Source organism: Oncorhynchus mykiss, chromosome 22 (genome assembly GCF_013265735.2).
Source record: "Oncorhynchus mykiss isolate Arlee chromosome 22, USDA_OmykA_1.1, whole genome shotgun sequence".
Classification (NCBI taxonomy): Eukaryota; Metazoa; Chordata; class Actinopteri; order Salmoniformes; family Salmonidae; genus Oncorhynchus; species Oncorhynchus mykiss.
The window spans coordinates 10,049,369-10,069,372 of record NC_048586.1 but is presented as its reverse complement, the minus strand read 5'-3'; the positions used below and the strand labels follow the sequence as shown (position 1 = coordinate 10,069,372).

Below are 20,004 nucleotides of genomic sequence, written 5' to 3'. Positions count from 1 at the left end.
TTGTTGATAGTAAACAAAGTTTTATTTGTCATAAAGCACCACAGAGTATAAATAAGAACAATGTGTAGCAACAGGAAACTTTACAAACGAGTTGAAAATTCATCTTAGAAACAGACAGTTATAGCTCTGATTTTGATAGCCTCAAATAAAACCGCCTCAAATAATAAATCCAATAAATACAAAAGTTTTGACTTATCTTTACGCTTGTATCTACAATAAGGTCCAGACTGTGAAAGTGAAAATTAACATTTCGTCAGGAATGGAATTGAAGTAGACTGATGGAAAATGTGAAATGTTGAAAAGTTTTCATTTGTAATTCTTAATACACAAGAACAAGACTGATATAAAGAAAGATTGAGATTGATGACATCGCTATCCAATCCTTTATTTCCTTCTAGTACAAAACCAAGAAGTACAGAGCTAACCCCTTACTCTTTAACCCTGTGCATAAACTTCCTGAAAACACAATCCACTAATAAGGAGGCGAGACAAAGTTTATACCCCTGCCCCTCACATACACACATGCCCAATTTTAATTCAATCCCTTTCCCATAGCCCTAGATACTTACTGCTAACTTGTAGATCTGATTCAAGCAACATGGTGACAATCCCATCTAGACTACCAGAGGGCTTGCTTACACCTATCTGATCCATTCAAATCTACAAAGGGCCATCAAAAAGCATCTATGAGATTAGGCAACATACTCCTTAGTAACCATATCATTGCTGATAGACTATTGACTATTGACACCCTCTCAACGACCCCTTTAGTAACCGTATCCCTGGTGATAAGCGTCCTGGTAACCGTCGTAGCCATTGTGATGGTATCCATAGCCCCCGTACTCGTCTTCGGGGCAGCGCATGCCCAGTGACTGCTGGATGGCCATCTCCTGCCTGCGGAGCTGCATGGAGTCCACCAGGTCGTAGATGTTGGCCATGGACCACATGGGGCTCGGGTACCACGACTTGACGTTGCCATCCTTTCCCACCAGCAGCATGGAGAAGTATTCTGGGCTGATCTGGAAGTAGTTGCGGATGTCTTTGACCAAGGCGGCCGAGAGGCCCTCACGTTCCACCGTGGCGCTGCCTGAAAGGGGGAGAGAGAGATGGAGAGAGTCCGTCAATAGGCTTTGGTGTGTTTGTTATCTTTGACTTAAAAGAGGCATTCTCGCTCCATGGCCAAGCTGCCTCTCTAGAGCTAGAAAGGATTAGCTTGTGTTAATACTGCTATGGAAGAATTTAATTTCATATTATCCATTTAATGTGAAAGTGTTTGTGGATTCATTTCGTTGTCTTTTGAAGGTTCCGCTAAATTCAGCGCCTCTGCTCCAGCCCAGTCATCTTCCCCTGCAAAACTACCCCTTCACTCAAGGAAAGCATTGACGGGTATTCCGGGTCCGTTTGGCTAAAAGAGACCTTTATTTAGCTCGCAAACAGCTCTTTGTTCAGTAGTGCTTAAAAATACCAAATCCATTATGTAAAGCCTAGAATGTTGCCTGCAATTATGTCACACATCATGATATGCAAGTACAATTTTTACCTGACCATTTTATTAGATGACCTGCAAAAAAAAAAAATGTTTTGAATGCAGTAAGGAATTACAATCTTCAGAGAATGTTTTTATAACGTATCTGCAGATAATCGTTATCGGGAGCTCAAAACCCAGTAGTAACAGTATGTAAATAAGGGAGCCAACTGAATGGCTCTCACAGATGCGAGTCGGTTCCCGACGTTCACCAAAACGATCAGTTCAAAAAGAGCTGTTTGTTCGCGAACGACCCTTCACTAAAGGAAAAGTCCACAAGAAAACTATTTGGCAGGCTAGAGAAATTAAAGGGAGGGTTTACATATCTCCTCCCTAACACTCCGGCCACAGGAGCTGTCTGCGTGCTTGTGCAGCAGTCAGGTGTGTATGGATGGAGGGCCGTGTGTGTGGTGTAGGCAGCAGCATCAGCAAGTTTTTGGGGGTTGGGTCCCCTACCACAGAGGAGACATCAAACAGGTAGCATGGGGAGAATACAGGAGACGCAGCTGGGCGATAGGGACTTGGACTGGGGGAGACAGCAGGAGTTAGGGCTGAGGCTGGCCTACCTGCCTGCTGTGTCAATAAAACAACATCCGAAATTCAACATTGTGGCTGTATGAACTGAAGATTAAACTAAACATAACACATACAGCCCCATTGACCTTCCACTTGTCTTGTTTTGTTTGGTTTAATCTTCATACAGCCATTTCCCGTATGCAGTTTGATACAGTTGATGTCGGAAGTTTACATACACTTAGGTTGGAGTCATTCAAACTCGTTTTTCAACCACTCCACAAATTTCTTGTTAACAAAATATAGTTTTGGCAAGTCGGTTAGGACATCTACTTTGTGCATGACAAGTAATTTTTCCAATAATTGTTTAAAGACAGATTATTTCACAACTCACTGTATCACAATTCCAGTGGGTCAGAAGTTTACATACACTAAATTGACTGTGCCTTTAAACAGTTTGGAAAATTCCAGAAAATTATGTCATGGCTTTAGAAGCTTCTTGACATCATTTGAGTCAATTGGAGGTGTACCTGTAGATGTATTTCAAGGCCTACCTTTAAACTCAGTGCCTCTTTGCTTGACATCATGGGAAAATCAAAAGAAATCAGCCAAGACCTCAGAAAAAAATTGTAGACCTCCACAAGTCTGGTTCATCCTTGGGAGCAATTTCCAAAGGCCTGAAGGTACCACATTCATCTGTACAAACAATAGTACGCAAGTATAAACACCATGGGACCACGCAGCCGTCATACCGCTCAGGAAGGAGACGCGTTCTGTCCCCTAGAGATTGACGTACTTTGGTGCGAAAAGTGCAAAGGACCTTATGAAGATGCTGGAGGAAACAGGTACAAAAGTATCTACAGTGGGGGAAAAAAGTATTTAGTCAGCCACCAATTGTGCAAGTTCTCCCACGTAAAAAGATGAGAGAGGCCTGTAATTTTCATCATAGGTACACTTCAACTATGACAGACAAAATAAGAAAAAAAATCCAGAAAATCACATTGTAGGATTTTTAATGAATTGATTTGCAAATTATGGTGGAAAATAAGTATTTGGTCAATAACAAAAGTTTATCTCAATACTTTGTTATATACCCTTTATTGGTAATGATAGAGGTAAAACATTTTCTGTAAGTCTTCACAATGTTTTCACACACTGTTGCTGGTATTTTGGCCCATTCCTCCATGCAGATCTCCTCTAGAGCAGTGATCTTTTCGGGCTGTTGCTGGGCAACACGGACTTTCAACTCCCTCCAAAGATTTTCTATGGGGTTGAGATCTGGAGACTGGCTAGGCCACTCCAGGACCTTGAAATGCTTCTTACGAAGCCACTCCTTTATTGCCCGGGCGGTGTGTTTGGGATCATTGTCATGCTGAAAGACCAAGCTACGTTTTACCTTCAATTTCACTCAAAATCTCACGATACATGGCCCCATTCATTCTTTCCTTTACACGGATCAGTCGTCCTGGTCTTTTTGCAGAAAAACAGCCCCAAAGCATGATGTTTCCACCCCCATGCTTCACAGTAGGTATGGTGTTCTTTGGATGCAACTCTGCATTTTTTGTCCTCCAAACACGACGAGTTGAGTTTTAACCAAAAAGTTCTATTTTGGTTTCATCTGACCATATGACATTCTCCCAATCTTCTTCTGGATCATCCAAATGCTCTCTAGCAAACTTCAGACGGGCCTGGACATATACTGGCTTAAGCAGGGGGACACGTCTGGCACTGCAGGATTTGAGTCCCTGGCGGCGTAGTGTGTTACTGATGGTAGGCTTTGTTACTGATGGTAGGCTTTGGTCCCAGATCTTTGCAGGTCATTCACTAGGTCCCCCCGTGTGGTTCTGGGATTTTTGCTCACCGTTCTTGTGATAATTTTGACCCCACGGGGTGAGATCTTGCGTGGAGCCCCAGATCGAGGGAGATTATCAGTGGTCTTGTATGTCTTCCATTTCCTAATAATTGCTCCCACAGTTGATTTCTTCAAACCAAGCTGCTTACCTATTGCAGATTCAGTCTTCCCAGCCTGGTGCAGGTCTACAATTTTGTTTCTGGTGTCCTTTGACAGCTCTTTGGTCTTGGCAATAGTGGAGTTTGGAGTGTGACTGTTTGAGGTTGTGGACAGGTGTCTTTTATACTGATAACAAGTTCAAACAGGTGCCATTAATACAGGTAACGAGTGGAGGACAGAGGAGCCTCTTAAAGAAGAAGTTACAGGTCTGTGAGAGCCAGAAATCTTGCTTGTTTGTAGGTGACCAAATACTTATTTTCCACCATAATTTGCAAATAAATTCATTAAAAATCCTACAATGTGATTTTCTGGATTTTTTCTCCTCATTTTGTCTGTCATAGTTGTACCTATGATGAAAATTACAGGCCTCTCTCATCTTTTTAAGTGGGAGAACTTGCACAATTGGTGGCTGACTAAATACTTTTTTGCCCCACTGTATATCCACAGTAAAACAAGTCTTAAATCGACATAACCTGAAAGGCCGCTCAGCAAGGAAGAATCCACTGCTCCAAAACTGCCGTAAAAAAGCCAGACTACGGTTTGCAACTGCACATGGGGACAAAGATAGTACTTTTTGGAGAAATGTCCTCTGGTCTGATGAAACAAAAATAGAACTGTTTGGCCATAATGACCATCGTTATGTTTGGAGGAAATAGGGGGAGGCTTGCAAGCCGAAGTACATCATCCCAACCGTGAAGCACGGGGGTGGCAGCATCATTTGTGGGGGTGCTTTGCTGCAGGAGGGACTGGTGCACTTCACAAAATAGATGGCATCATGAGGAAGTAAAATTATGTGGATATATTGAAGCAACATCTCAAGACATCAGTCAGGAAATTAAAGCTTGGTTGGAAATGGGTCTTCCAAATGGACAATGACCCCAAGCATACTTCCGAAGTTGTGGCAAAATGGCTTAAGGATAACAAAGTCAAGGTATTGGAGTGGCCATCACAAAGCCCTGACCTTAATCCTATAGAAAATTGAAAAAGCGTGTGCAAGCAAGGAGGCCTACAAACCTGACTCAGTTACACCAGCTCTGTCAGGAGGAATCGGCCAAAATTCACCCAACTTATTGTGGGAAGCTTGTGGAAGGCTACCTAAAACGTTTGACCCAAGTTAAACTATTTAAAGGCACAGGCAATTCTACCAAATACTAATTGAGTGTATGTAAACTTCTGACCCACTGGGAATGTGATGAAATAAATAAAAGCTGAAATAAATAATTCTCTCTACTATTATTCTGACATTTCACATTCTTAAAATAAAGTGGTGACCCTAACTGACCTAAGACAGGAAATTGTTACTGGGATTAAATGTCAGGAATTGTGAAAAACTGAGTTTAAATGTATTTGGCTAAGGTGTATGTAAACTTCCGACTTCAACTGTACATATAGGTGGTGTGGAGACAACAGGGTTCTTACCGTTGATTGGATAGAGCTCTAGGACTCCTCCCTGGTCCACTGCCTCCATGCCAACCAGCTTCAGGATGGAGATGTGTCTCAGGCCTGGGTCACCATGGAAACCACCACCACATAGATGAACAAACAGCAGAGAGGACATAATAGCGCATTAGAACAACAAAATACTATTTGCATTGCCCACCCCTTCTTTTTCGCCTCTGCTACTCTCAGTTATTATCTATGCATAGTCACTTGAATAACTCTACCTACATGTACATATTACCTCAATTACCTCGACTAACCGGTGCCCCCTCACAATGACTCTGTACCGTTACCCCTGTATATAGTCTCGCTATTGCTATTTTACTGCTGCTCTTTAATTACTTGTTCCTTTAAAAAAAAAATCTTATTCGTATTTTTTAGACTGCATTGTTGGTTAGGGGCTTGCAAGTAAGCATTTTACTTTAAGGTCTACTACACCTGTTGTATTCGGCACATGTGCCTAATACAATTTGATTTGATTAGTTTAGAAAAATGTATGTTATTTATCTTTGTGTAGTCTAAGATTAATCAACCAATCAATATACATGCAAAAACACAGATATTGAAATAAACAATTCTGAAAATCAATCTGCAATAGAGCATGCTGGGAAATATGATAATGGTGTGCATGGTTTTGAGTGTTTCACTCTACGCAGAGTATTGACACACTCACAATCAACTCTGGTTATTAACACCAATACTGAAGTTCTCGTGCACCACTGATTGTTCGTTTTTTTAAATCGCTTTGGTGCTATTTTCATGTGGTGATTTTTCAAAACTCTTAGTACAAAACTCCAAACTGGTAACACAGCCAGTCTTACATTCAAAACCTTTCACTGTGCATTCATTTTGTTTGCAGGCATGTTTCACCACACACCGAAAATATAATGAGTACATTGGTTGAATCACCAAAACACAACATAATGACATCTTCTCAATGTAGTTATTTGACCAACCAGTTAACCCAGTAGCAACACATTTAAGACCCATGTTTCAAAATGTCCCTTTGAATGTAGTATGCTAAAGAACATTCAATTACAGTACATTACACTGTTTTCACATTAGGCAATACACTTGCACTACCCATAATATTTGACTCAACATCAAATGTCCATAATTTCCATCTTATGTGTGATGAAAGGTGTGATCATTGAATACATCTTTCAAAATGTAATCAAATGAAAGAAACAATGTTTAGCCAGTATAAACTAATACTTGCTAAACATTGTTTCTTTCATTTGATTACATTTTGAAATCAAGCCTGTCTTGAACATTTGGCCATAGGTTGTTATCGAAATCCCAGTAAATATCATTGTTGGTTAAGGGCTTGTAAGTAAGCCCTTACAGACCCTTATAAGAATTTCACGGTAAGGTCTACACTTGTTGTATTCGGCGCATGTGACAAATAAAGTTAGATTTGATTTGTTCATGCATCCCGGAAAAACGTTTTTGCATGGTCATTCCTAGCCTGACATACAGTACCAGTCAAAAGTTTGGACACACTGTTACGCCCGCGTGGTAAGCGTTCATCTTTCTTTATTTTGATGAACACCAAAAAAATAAAAAATAGATATACAAACGTAAAGTTCTGCAGGCTATACAGCAACTAACAAAATCATCATCCCACAACTGAAGGTGGGAAAAAGGACTGCCTAAGTATGATCCCCAATCAGAGACAACGATAAACAGCTGCCTCTGATTGGGAACCATACCCGGCCAACAAAGAAATAGAAACATAGATTTGCCCACCCAAGTCACACCCTGACCTATCCAAATAGAGAATAAAAAAGGCTGTCTAAGGTCAGGGCGTGACACACACCTACTCATTCAAGGGTTTTTCTTTATTTTTAATATTTTCTACATTGTAGAATAATAGTGAAGACATCAAAACTATGAAATAACACATAACCCCCCCCACCTAAAATCCAATCTGACTGTATGGCCTTTCTCTTGCTCTTTTTGTTAGTATTATCTTTTACCAGATCTAATGTGTTATATTCTCCCTCATCAATTGTGTGGGTGCGTGTCTCTGTCCCTGAATGCGTATGCACATGTCTGCGAGAAACAATTATAATGGTCCTCCTCAATCTCAGTGACTGCCAACACTTTTATTATGACTACTAAAGTATATGTGTTTACCTATCAATCTAAAATGAAACAAATGGACAGAGAGCCTAATGTTCTTCTGTATGAGATCGGGTCTGAGTGGAGGCTGTTGTAAATCTAATATGATTTACACAAACTTTGAACCACAGGGAGCACTGTGTGTGTATGTGTGTGTGTGTATGTGTGTGTGTGTGTGTGTGTGTGTGTGTGTGTGTGTGTGTGTGTGTGTGTGTGTGTGTGTGTGTGTGTGTGTGTGTGTGTGTATGTGTGTGTGTGTGTGTGTGTGTGTGTGTAACAACCCCTAGGCACTAGACTAGTCACTTCCTGTAGATGGGATAAATATTGTTTAAGGAATATGATAATAACTCAACAATTCCTTCTTATACTCACCCAGGTTGCAGGCTTGGCTGGTCAGTGCATAGAGTTGCTGCTGATAGGCCCATTCCTCATCGTTGGGGGCGGAGATTACAAACAGGCGACGCCTCCAACGGAACCTGAGAACCCAAAGACGGAACTAGGATGAAAGATGTAGGAAGATTATACAGTCATGTTATCAACCAAGTCACTTTCTGTCCAAACTCCAGACCCTTTGGCTCACTGTCATCAGACTGGAATTTAGTCTCTATTGCAACAAACCACAGTCAATAGTCAATCAATCCAAGACAATGTGTTAACGTAGAGTACTAGAAATACAGGCTCGCGCATGCTGTCCACCATCAGAGCCAAGTTTAGCTCATAAAGAACTGTTGAATTTGTGGTGCAGGTGATTTAGTGTGAATATTCATGTTGACTACAAATTCTGACCACAGCCTCCTCAACAAGACCCCTGCCTGGCTTGAGACAATGTTCTCACTGGCTATGAGCTAATGACTGTTTACAATTCCAGACGCTGCCACAGCCATCAGCAAGAGTAACGTGCACACACACTACCTGGAGAGGAAGTTCTCCAGTGATCTGGGTTTGTCCTCCTTCTTGCAGACAACTCCGTCTCTCTTCTGCTGTTCCATCTCTCTGATGCGAGAGGAGAAGGTGTCGATGTAATCAAACACAGCCTTCATGGCGATCGGGACCTCGTAGGATTGCTGTTAGAGGGACAAACACACATCATCAAAACAAAAAGTGTTGTGAGTGTTATATCGGATTCTAGTGGGGTTAACACCAGTGGGATTGAAATCGACACCGCCTGCAGTGAATAAATGGGATTGAAATTGACACCACCTGTGGTTAATAAATGAAGTGTTAACCAGTGTTGTCACTCGACTGTTGAGTTCATTTCCGTTAATTCTCTCAGAGTGAAAGAGACATGGGACATTATATCTCCCAGCATGCTTTGTTGCAGGTTGCTTTTTAGAATAGTTTTAATGTCTATGTTTCTGCATGCACAATGATTGATTCATTGATCTTATACTACACAAAGATAAATAACATAAATGTTTCTAAGCAAATCCAATCTGTAAGTGGTTGGATTTATTTAACCCGTTATTGAGATGGTTTAGGTAGTCTCATTGATCAACCTTTCCTACCATGGCAGTAATTTTAACTGCTGGTTGCGGGGGATTAAAAGTTCAAATTCTTCAATAGTCTATGGCTGGATTTGAATAGGAATTATGTAACACTTTGGAAGCCAGCATAATATGACTTGTTGATATGGCCAGCAAACCAGGAGTTTCAGACAACTGTGTTAGAGTGAAACTTGAATGTTGAAGTATGGTATAGTCAAAAAAGTCATTTATTGTGATAAATAATTACATTTTGATGATAAAATATACATTTAGGCACTCACTGAAAGCCATTGAATGCAACAATCATGTCTCTGTCACTAGCAAACACATTCATGGGTGGTACAGGTACCTCTAAAATGAACTTGAGTGGCACCCTTGAAAATAAATATGCAAATAAGGCTTTACACCCTACAGTGTTAAAAGAACAACAAAAAATTGTTACGGTAACACCACAGGTGTTAATGCCCTAACACTGAGGAAGTGTAACAGCATCTGCCCTAATAAAGTGTTAATTTAAGTCCAAATTTGCAACACCCATGGTGTTAGGGACCCAACACTCTTGGGGTGTTAGTTCATCAACACTTCGAAAAGTGTTAGTCATATACACACTAAGAAAGTGTTGCATTTAACACTGTGGGCATTAAAATTCTGATCTCAAATTTGCTCAGTTCAGAATGTGATATTCCCCAATGCAGCATTACACACTCACAGAAGCACAGGCACACACACTTTCTAATGGATCAGGTGAGGGTCTGCTGCCATGGATACAGTCTCCCTCATTGTTTTTCTCATTCCCTGTCACTCCTCTCTCTCTCTCTCTCTCTCTCTCTCTCTCCCTCCCTCCCTCCATGTGCCCTGTAATGTTAATAGAATTTCCTGTCTGTACTGACAGCATTAGAGGGTTGCTTGCACACTGGCGTCTTTGTTTAATCCGTCTGAAAACAGCCTGGTGGTTTACACACACACACACACACACACACACACACACACACACACACACACACACACACACACACACACACACACACACACACACACACACACACACACACACACACAAACACAGCTGTTGGGAGAACGTCATGTCTGAATTAAACCAGTGTTTAATCACGGCAGGATGTTTACAGTATGGCGAAGGCAGGTCAGGCAACATGAGTCTATGTCTAATTGGCCAAACAGAGAGGTTAGGTGTTTGTGCTCCATTTAGTTCACTTGGCAAAATGGTTGGGTTGAGTTGTAGACTTTAGTTCTAAACGGAATGGTCCAAAAAGTGCGGACTCCGACAATCCGGTGTGCCAGATTGCAAAATAATGCACGCCTAGTAAGACAGAGAAAAAAAGAGAGAGAGAGAAAGAGAGAGAGAGACAAAACCCACCTTGGCTCTCATGTCAGTGTCAGTGAGAACCATGTAGAAGTCGTTAAATGTCATATAAAACTCCTTCCTGAGCTCTGTGATCAGATCCTGGTTCACAAGGTCCTCCTGACGAAGACCCGTCATAGGCTTGTCGTTCTCTGGGAGGGGAAGAGAAAGAGAAGGGAAAGAAGAGAGCGAGAGAAAATTGAGAAACAGACAACCAATTAAAATGTTGTTTAGTACAATTTAACAGACTCCTGTCCAGAGCAACTTACAATAATGAGTGCATTTTCAGATAAGGAAGCTAAAACAACTGCATAGTACAACCAGAGTCATGGGGAAACAGGGATTGGACATCCCACTTCCTACCAGAGACTGAAAGGGTTGACACATGACTGACGACCAGAAGGCGTGTTTCTCTCATAATATTTAGGAGAGGTGTAGTCGTGGCCTTATTAGTTGTTATTGGTTACACCTATCCCTGTCTCTTCAGTTCTGCAAACATAGAGGTAGGGTAAGGAGGGGACTACTGGGGGAATCGACGGTTGATTTTGGGCGAGCGTCTGTTTGAGGTAAAATAGATCTACCACCCAAAAGGAGGGCAATGGTGTGTTTACTCTAGGCTTACTGCTTCCTCTGAGGACACACACACACACACACACACACACACACACACACACACACACACACACACACACACACACACACACACACACACACACACACTGAGGCTATCTCTATTACCAAACATTGGCAATAATCTGTATCAAACAGAGTGAGAGGGAGATGGCTGAGGAGGAAGAAGCCAATCTAGATCGTTTGTCTTATTTTTATTTCCTTTAACTCTTTGGAATGTCTCACTCCCTTTCAACATGGATAGTCCTTAAAAAAAAAAAAACATTCAATCATAATTTTCTCCTGATTCCCGAATGCTTGTTGAGGCAGACCGGATTGCATCTCAGACTGCATTCCAGATCTCGCTCTGTTTTCCTTTGTTTTGATTGGAATCCCACCCCAAAGACCACAGCTGTCTTCAACATGAGGGTAATGACAGAGGCCATTTGTTGACTTACTGTATGTTTTGACTGGAAACCCATCAGTCTCCACAACAAGGATTTTTTTATAAAACCCAATGTTTCCTGATGTGATTGAGAGGATAAGGACTCCACATGTCTGCTGTGTACTATAAAGAGAACTGGTCACCTTTTGAAAGCATACAGCAATATACATGAAGATGCTTTCAATCCACAACCATCCTCCTTTCTACAGAAAACAACCTTGGAAGCCTGTGGGAACAACCTTGTACCTTGGGTACAACCTTGTACCTTGGAAGTTGTGGGAACGTATGTGGGAACGTATGTTTTTGGTTTTCCATTGGTACTGAGAATGAAGCCATAAGTTTCCTGACTTTTTAGGATGCAAGGAGGTTCTGAGAACGTTTCACTATGGTTCCCTGAAAGTTTTCTTGAGAAGTTTTCTTAACATTCTGATGACGAAAATGATTAGTTATTTGAAGGTAATTAAATAACGTTCTGAGAACATGTTTCCATAAGACTTTTAATAACACTGCTAGCTTAATTTGCGTTAACTGTTCTGAACTCCAAGCACAGCTAGGACACACGGAAATGAATTAACTTAGGCATTAATCATGCATACCCATTTATTTTTTATTGTATCAAAGCCTCAGTGAGATACAAACCTACAATCGTCTGTTCTCTATTCATGGAAATAGTCCACTGCTCCACCAGGATGGAGCTAGCATGCCATGTTTCTTTTAACTGATACAAAGCTGTTCATTTTTGTCTATTCAAACGGAAACAATTTCAAAGGAAACAAGCACTCATTAAGATCAGGTGTGGCCAATAAGTGGGTGCGGCAAACACACCTGGAAACACTTAACAAGATACACCGAGGATAGAGAGAGTTTTGTTGACACTTAGAACGGAATGTACAGGTATATGTTTTTAAATAACATTCTTAGAATGTTCTTAGAAAGTTACTAATGTTTTTTATGGAAAGTTTTCTTTAAATAGAACCACGAGGAAACCTGCAGAAAAAGTTATGCTGAAGTACTGAAATTCACATAGAAGCACGTTGTTTCTTAACGTTCTTTAAACAGTTTGAAAACATTCATTTAAATAGAACTATGAGGAAACCTTATGCTGAAGTACTGAAATTCCCACCTAAGATACATGGTTCTCAGAACGTTATGTGCAATCTGGGTATCCTGCACCATTCCCAGAACATTGTGCGAAGGTTGTCTGCAAAATAACTATCGGATAACCCATAACCCCACTCCAAGAAACAAATGGTTCTTGAACATTATGTGCTAGCTGGGACTGTAGCTACGGCTTACACAGCCCACAGCCCTTAATCACAGCACCCTGTACGTACGTACGTACGTACGTACACACACACACACACACACACACACACACACACAAATGTCTGCATTACACTCAAAGGTAAGGATGATGTCATCCAACACAGGGAACCTTTTCCCAGCATACAGCTGTGAAAGGACCATTTACACACGGACACACACACACCCACACGAACACACACACACGCTCACCCGCACGAACACACATTAACCCTTGGAGCGATGCTCGGAACATAAGACTAACCACCGTCCGGTTCATAACATGTGTGACATCACCTCAAATCACTTTCTGGCATTCCGTCTGTGGAACATGTCGCTGTGTAGAATCAGAGAGAATAATAAAGTTTTATACAGTAGGGCTGTGTCCTGACATTAACACATCCTAACTATAGGCTGGAGGCAAGATTCAAATCTCCATAAAACTACAAATATTGTTGCTTGCCAAGCCCAATTTACAACGCAAATCTCATAAGACGCATTTGTAATCTTGAGCCATCTGAATCAGTAGCTTTGAAGAAAGTCAACAAAAAGGAGACTCTAATTCATCTTGAAGATAAGCCATGTAAGCTAACCCAAGACACATGAGTGTGTGTGTGTGTGTGTGTGTGTGTGTGTGTGTGTGAGAGAGAGAGGTGACCTAACTCTCTAGCTTACACATTAGCTGCAGAGGAAGCAGACTTCCCCCTTTTCACCAATGATAAACTAGGAAGGTATTCAGCCGGGATCGCCCCACACCACACATACACACTGGCGGACTTACCATTAGGCAGAAGAGGCAATTGCCTCAGGTCTCACATTATCAAGGGGCCTCATGACCTGGGCATAAAAAATAAAAATAAATATATATATACAAATATTACAATAGTTTCTCTGCTTGAGGCCCCCCTCATGCTCCGCTCGAGGCATAATACATAAATAATAATAAAATTCCCCTTCAAAAGCTGTCTGTTTAAGCTAGAGATATGCTGGATCTTAATCCACTGCAAACGCCGATGTCTGACTTCCGCATCGGTGGTGGAAGGTGGCAAAGCTACAGAGGTGTTTCTCTGTAGCTTTTTCTCATGAAAACGGCTGTAGTGATCAAACGGTTTAGCCAATAAATTATTATGCCCCCTCTATGGAAAGGTGAGACTCTCACAAACACAAAGCCCCCCCCCCCCCTCCGATCCGTGTGGTCACATGCGCGAAGCACTCATGGCGAAGCAGTGAAAGCCTTTGTGCACCATTAACTTTCATGTCTGGGACTCAGGAGGCTTTGTCATTGTGTCTCACCAAAATGTCATTGCAATGGTAGTGTCATCCTGTTCACAGTGTTATTGTTCGAGCCTCTCTTATTGTTTGCTGCAGACTCACTCCAGACACCTGCTAGCCTTCTGTTCTATCAGAGGAGTTTAGGATAGCAGGGGTAAAATCAGGACAGGGCAGTAACAGCAATACAGGACACCTACTGTAACTTAAGGGCTCAATTCAATCCGTATCGCCGAAGTTCAGCGCTATAGCGCGTTTGAAATCTAAAGGCAATGTTCCCACGTTCGCGGAGACTGCATTTACGGCTGAATCAGAAATGACCTTTCAATTTCAAGTGTACTATAGCTGATGCGGACTGTTGTGTCCTGTACAGGCTACGTGTCGTAACAATAATAAAACATTACATTTATATAGAGTTTTCAAGGACCCAAAGTCACTTAAACTTTTCCTTTCCTGCAATAGTGTGTTAGTAGAGATGTGTACATACCCAGCTGGTAGTGATCTATCTTCATTGTAGAGTTGACAGAGCCAAAGATGGTGATGATGGAGACTTTCCTGATGGCCATCTCACACACCGTCTCCAGGTACTCATCCCTCTGTTGCACATACATCGTGCTCTCCTCACTGGGGGCTGTTATGATCTGGAGACACACACACAGAAAGAGACTGGGTTAGACTGTGTTACACACACTCACACACACACACTGCTGTGGCGATTGTGTTTATAATAGACAGCGGGGGAGGGAGAGGATGGGGGACTGATTTTACTACCCTGCCCTCGGCAACACTCCGGTGATAAGAATCTAGACAGGCTGCAAAACACTGGTTCTTACCACAAGTCGTCTCCTGTTCTCAAAGTAGTCCAGGAAGGATGCCAGGGAACCCTTAGGAGGCGGAGGCTTCTTGGTGGGTTTGTGGTACGCCTCTTTCTCGTGATTCTTCAACGCCTTCTTTCCGTTCTTCTTCCCGTTGTTTTTTCCCTCCTTCCCCACCTTCGCTCCTCTCCTCTCTGCCTTGTCCCTCTTGGTGGCCTTTTCTGGTTTGCTGTTCTTTTTCTTCTTCTTCTCAGTATTGTCGTGTTTTCCCTTGCCCCTCTTGGTTGGGCTGACCTCTGTGTTGACCTCTGTCTCTGGGTTGCTGGAGGTGGGCCGGCTTGATTCATAATTCTCCTCATACTCATTATTCAACACCTGGAGAGGAGAGAGGAGAAGAGGAGAGGAGGGAAGAGAAAAGGAGAGGATAGGAGAGAAGAGGACTTTATTGATCTCCAAAATCAAGCCTGGTGCAACAAAAGCAACAGAGAACAACATACAGCAACATTCTGTCTCAACATCAATGTAATAAGTGAAATGTAATAAGTCTTTTTTGGGGAGGCAGGGTAGCCTAGTGGTTAGAGCGTTGGCCTAGTAACCAAAAGGTTGCAAGTTCAAATCCCCGAGCTGACAAATCCGTCATTCTACCCCTGAACAGGCAGTTAACCCACTGTTTATAAGCCATCATTGAAAATAATAATTTGTTCTTAACTGACTTGCCTAGTTAAATAAAGGTAAAATAAAAAAAACGGCATACCTTCCCATGCTTCCTTTTGGTGGGTATCACTCCGGCCGGCTTACGGCTGTCCTTCCCCTCCTTGTCTGTTCGGTTGTCCCCAGACGTGGTGGTCTTGGGTGGGTACCTCGCCCTGTCTCTCCCCTTGTCTCTGCGGTTATAGGGCTCAGGCGTGGTCCTAGGGGCAGGCAGCCAATGAGGGGTGGTTTGGGCTTTTGTGGGTCTCTGGGTTCTGGTGGTAGTGGTGGTGGTCTGTCGTGTGGTCACAGGACGTTTAGTTGTGGTTGTTGTGGGCTTTGGTGTGGTTGTTGCTTTCGTTGTTGTCATGGTGGCTTTTGTCGTGGTCGTCGTGGGTCTTGTTGTTATCGAAGTTGTCATTGGCCTCGTTGTCGTTGACCTCGTGGCAATGGTGGTGGTTGTTGTGGGTCTCCTCATTGGCTTCCTCGCAGGCGGCTTCCTCTCTGGGGTCGGGTCTACCTGTCCACCTGTTTCAACTTCCATCCCTGAGTCTCCACCCCTCCCACCCACTTGGCCCTCTACTCCCGCCCCTTTACACTTCTGGACGAATCCCTTCTGTCGGATCTTCTCCAGCTTCCTCATTGGTGCCTGGTCGATTACCTCGTACATGGCCTCCAGCCTGACTGGATAGGGGTACCTCTCCTCCACTTGCAGTGTTTTCCTCAGGAGCACCATACCGAACTTACCTGGACAGGACAGGGTGACAGGTTTAATTTACTGAGTAAAGTAGACTAGCTAATATGGCTTTGGCCACAAGCAACATGCCGAAACAGCACGCTGTAAGCATCCCAAACATACCTGTAAAGACTCAGATTTATGTTATTGCCCTCACAAATTTATTTTCACTGCTTGTCAGCATAAAACATGCAGTAAACATACAAATAGCCAACATCACACCAAGTACCCCCATAACCCCCACTCCTAACACCAAGCAGGTGTTGACAGATCTGAATGGCAGGTTCAATCTAGCCCCCCACAGAGATTCTCTCAGATCTGCTAACACTGAAGGAGTAGGGCTAGGGGATGTTTCCAGGTGGGCCAAGCCTACCTTTCTCCAGTTTGAGGAAGGTCATGAGGCGGGGGATAAGCACTTTGTCCAAAGGTTCCTCCATCACCTTCCCCTCGCTGGTAATCCGCCTCACCTTCCCACCCATCTCCCCCTCCTGGTGGAATATCACGATCTGCTGTACGTGCCTCTCTGCCAGCTCGCAGTACACGTCTGGCTTCAGCAGTGTCATCATCAGCCGGTAGTAACCATCTGAGTCATGTGGAGCAGAAATCACCAGGACTCGGTTTTTCCCTGCAAAGCTTGCCAGGAGGTTAGGCGAGCCTGCGCTGCTTGGCATTCGAGTCTGTCTGGCCCTCGCCCCGGGAGTGCCTTCATCCTGAAGCATGCCAGACTGGAGGGGAGCCATCTTCCCAGCTACCCTCCTCCCTGCTGCCCTTGCCAGCGCTCCACCTCTCCTGCCCTGTCCAGACCCAGTCCTGGGCTGAAGAACAGAGACCTGGTCCGCCTGCATGTCCTCGTCGAGCCTGGCGCTGATCCCGGAGGGCACGGAGGGGGAGCCGGGTCCTGGGCGGGTTCCTCCCACGCCGACAGTGCGCTCTCTGCCGGCTGCGCCGAGCTGCAGACGCCCGGTATTGAGCTTGGTGCGTTGGCGCAAAGGAAACCGTCTGAGGTGGGCCTGTTTGTCGGCGTGTCCTGCCCACGCTAGCAGACACAGCAGGGACAGACCCAGGACAAACTCTCCCCGCATTATTGTAAACTGTTAGTTACAATAAACAACAAGAAAGAGAGAAGAATATCCAATAGTGGACATGGGACCTGTGTGCGTCTTTAGAGCATTTATGTTCAATAAATAAGAAATAAAGTCCAGCGCAGTAAAAAAAAAACAGAGTGCAAGAGAGAGGCCAACACTTTATTATTGTGTTTTAAAGCATGCCTTTACTTTTTGCAGTGGAACACCAGCCAAACCCCACTTCACCAGCCTGCGATCAACCTGAGAGAAGCGTGAAAACGCAGACAGGAAAACTCACCAGAGAGGTTCTAAAATATCCAAACCAGGCACCAATTGACGGAGTCAGCAATTCCTGAAAAACATTCGTGGTATTTAGAAACCGTTAATCCAAACTTCCAATTTCAGTTCTCAAAATAACCACACAAATTAGGAAAATACGCAGACTTTGCCAATTCTGGAAAAAAATGTCATACCATTTATAAACTCCGAGTGTACGCGACATTTTAACATCCACAAGTAAACAGATATACAGCACGGTCTCGAAAACAAATCCGTGTTATTTTATTCTCGGACCTGACCATTATTTAAAAATATAGCTTTTCCAACTATCAAAGTAATCCAATTTAAAAGCAATGCGTTTTACGCATAGCAAACCTAGTCCGATTTCAAGAGGAAAACCTGCACAGAGTGGCTCTTCTGTATGGGAAATGCGTCTCCCTCTTCTTTCTCCCGACTCCCCAACTTAAACTACAGAAGCTAGTAATGTCGACACCTTTAAGCCTGCCCTGCCTCAGACTCTCCTCGCTGGCGCAGTGGCGCTATACCAGCCTGGTCTCATAGACTAGACGTAACATAGTAAATGTAAATCTAGGAGACAAACACTTGTGTAACATCAAGACAAATCAAATCAAATTGTATTAGTCACATGCGCCAGATACAACAGTTGTAGATCTTACAGTGAAATGCTTACTTATGAGCCCATAACCAACAATGCAGTAAAAAAAAAACAAGAAAAGAATAAGAGATGAAAGTAACAAGTAATTTAGAGCAGAAAGTAAAATGACAATAGGGAGACTATATACAGGGGGGTACTGATACAGAGTCAATGTGCGGGGGCACTGCTTAGTTGAGGTAGTATGTACATAGAGTTGTATATAGAGTTATTAAAGTGACTATGCATAGATGACAACAGAGAGTAGCAGTGATGTAAAGAGGGGGAGGGGGGGTATTGCAAATTGTCTGGGTAGCCATTTGACTAGATGTTCAGGAGTCTTATTGGAGCTGGAGCTGTTTAGAATGTTTATAGGTGTATGTAGCCAAAATGTATCTATGATCGTACGCTATCCATTTATGTTTTTTGTATGCTATTTTAATATGAGAATTAACCAATGATATCAGGTCACACCCGGCCATGATTACAGACACCTGTGTGTCTTTTTACACTATATAAATGAGTCATCCCGCAGTGTTTGTCATTATACCCTGATGAAGATAGCTTGTCTGTCAAGATAGCTTACTTTTGCATCTGAGCTCCTAGAGTGTGCGGCTCCTTTATTTTTTTAGAAGCCTCTTGGACCTAAACTTGGCGCTCCGGTACCGCTTGCCGTGCGGTAGCAGAAAGAACAGTATATGACTAGGGTGGCTGGAGTTTTTGACAATTTTTAGGGCCTTCCTCTGACACCGCAGTATAGAGGTCCTGGATGGCAGGAAGCTTAGCCCCAGTGGTGTATTGGGCTGTATGCACTACCCTCTGTAGTGCCTTGCGGTCAGAGGCCGAGCATTTGCCATACCAAGCAGTGATGCAACCGGTCAGGATGCTCTCAAAGGTGCAGCTGTAGAACCTTTTGAGGATCTGAGGACCCATGACAAATCTTTTCAGTCTCCTGAGGGGGAATAGGTTTTGTCGTGCCCTCTACATGACTGTGCTCGGACCATGTTAGGTTGTTGGTGATGTGGACACCAAGGAACTTGAAGCTCTCAAACTGCTCCACTGCAGCCCCGTCGATGAGAATGGGGATATGCTCGATCCTCTTTTTCCTGTTATTCACAATCATCTTCTTTGTCTTGAACACGTTGAGGGATAGGTTGTTGTTCTGGCACCCCATGGCCAGGTCTCTGAGCTCCTCCCTATAGGCTGTCTTGTCGTTGTCTGTGATCAGGCCTATCACTGTTGTGTCATCTGCAAATTTGATGATGGTGTTGGAGTCGTGCCTGACCGTGAAGTCATGAGTGAACAGGGAGTACAGGAGGTGACTGAGCATGCACCCCTAAGGGGCCCCTGTGTTGAGGATCAGTGTGGTGGATGTGTTGTTACCTACCCTTACCACCTGGGGGCGATCCGTCAGGAAGTCAAGGATCCAGTTGCAGAGGGAAGTGTTTAGTCCCACGGTCCTTAGCTTATTGATGAGCTTTGAGGGAACTATGGTTTTGAACGCTGAGCTGTAGTCAATGAATAGCATTCTCACATAGGTGCTCCCTTTGTCCAGATGAGAAATGGCAGTAGGGCTTGCAATAGAGAACGCATCATCTGTGGATCTGTTGGGGCGGTATGCAAATTGGAGTTGGTCTAGGGTTTCTGGGATGATGGTTTTGATGTGAGCTATGACCATCCTTTCAA

General features: G+C 43.3%; 1 protein-coding gene across 3 annotated transcripts; it reads right to left on the bottom strand.

Annotated features, from left to right (window-relative positions):
• Window positions 1-3: 3 nt before the first annotated feature.
• On the bottom strand, window positions 4-18,165 carry ccdc80 (coiled-coil domain containing 80). Of its 3 annotated transcripts, XM_036958702.1 has the most exons (11): window positions 17,861-18,165; window positions 17,686-17,739; window positions 16,697-17,414; window positions 15,652-16,334; window positions 14,916-15,272; window positions 14,570-14,723; window positions 10,473-10,609; window positions 8,526-8,677; window positions 7,986-8,089; window positions 5,469-5,552; window positions 4-1,087 (listed from the first exon to the last, which is right to left on the bottom strand). In XM_036958702.1, exons 1-11 carry the CDS (start codon window positions 17,861-17,863, stop codon window positions 768-770), a joined length of 2,766 nt encoding a protein of 921 aa, XP_036814597.1. In that variant the 5' UTR covers window positions 17,864-18,165; the 3' UTR covers window positions 4-767. The 3 variants fall into 3 exon arrangements, with proteins under 3 accessions (XP_036814597.1, XP_036814598.1, XP_036814599.1); XM_036958703.1 differs by having other exon boundaries at window positions 16,697-17,739; XM_036958704.1 differs by having other exon boundaries at window positions 16,697-18,165.
• Between the last annotated feature and the right edge of the window lie 1,839 nt (window positions 18,166-20,004).

Coding starts and splice junctions, on each gene's coding strand:
- ccdc80 (XM_036958702.1), bottom strand. Junction 15,273..15,651: donor CCAAAAGGAAGCATGGGAAG/GTATGCCGTTTT, acceptor TCTCCTCTCCAG/GTGTTGAATAATGAGTATGA. Junction 8,678..10,472: donor ACACTGACATGAGAGCCAAG/GTGGGTTTTGTC, acceptor TCCCTCTAACAG/CAATCCTACGAGGTCCCGAT.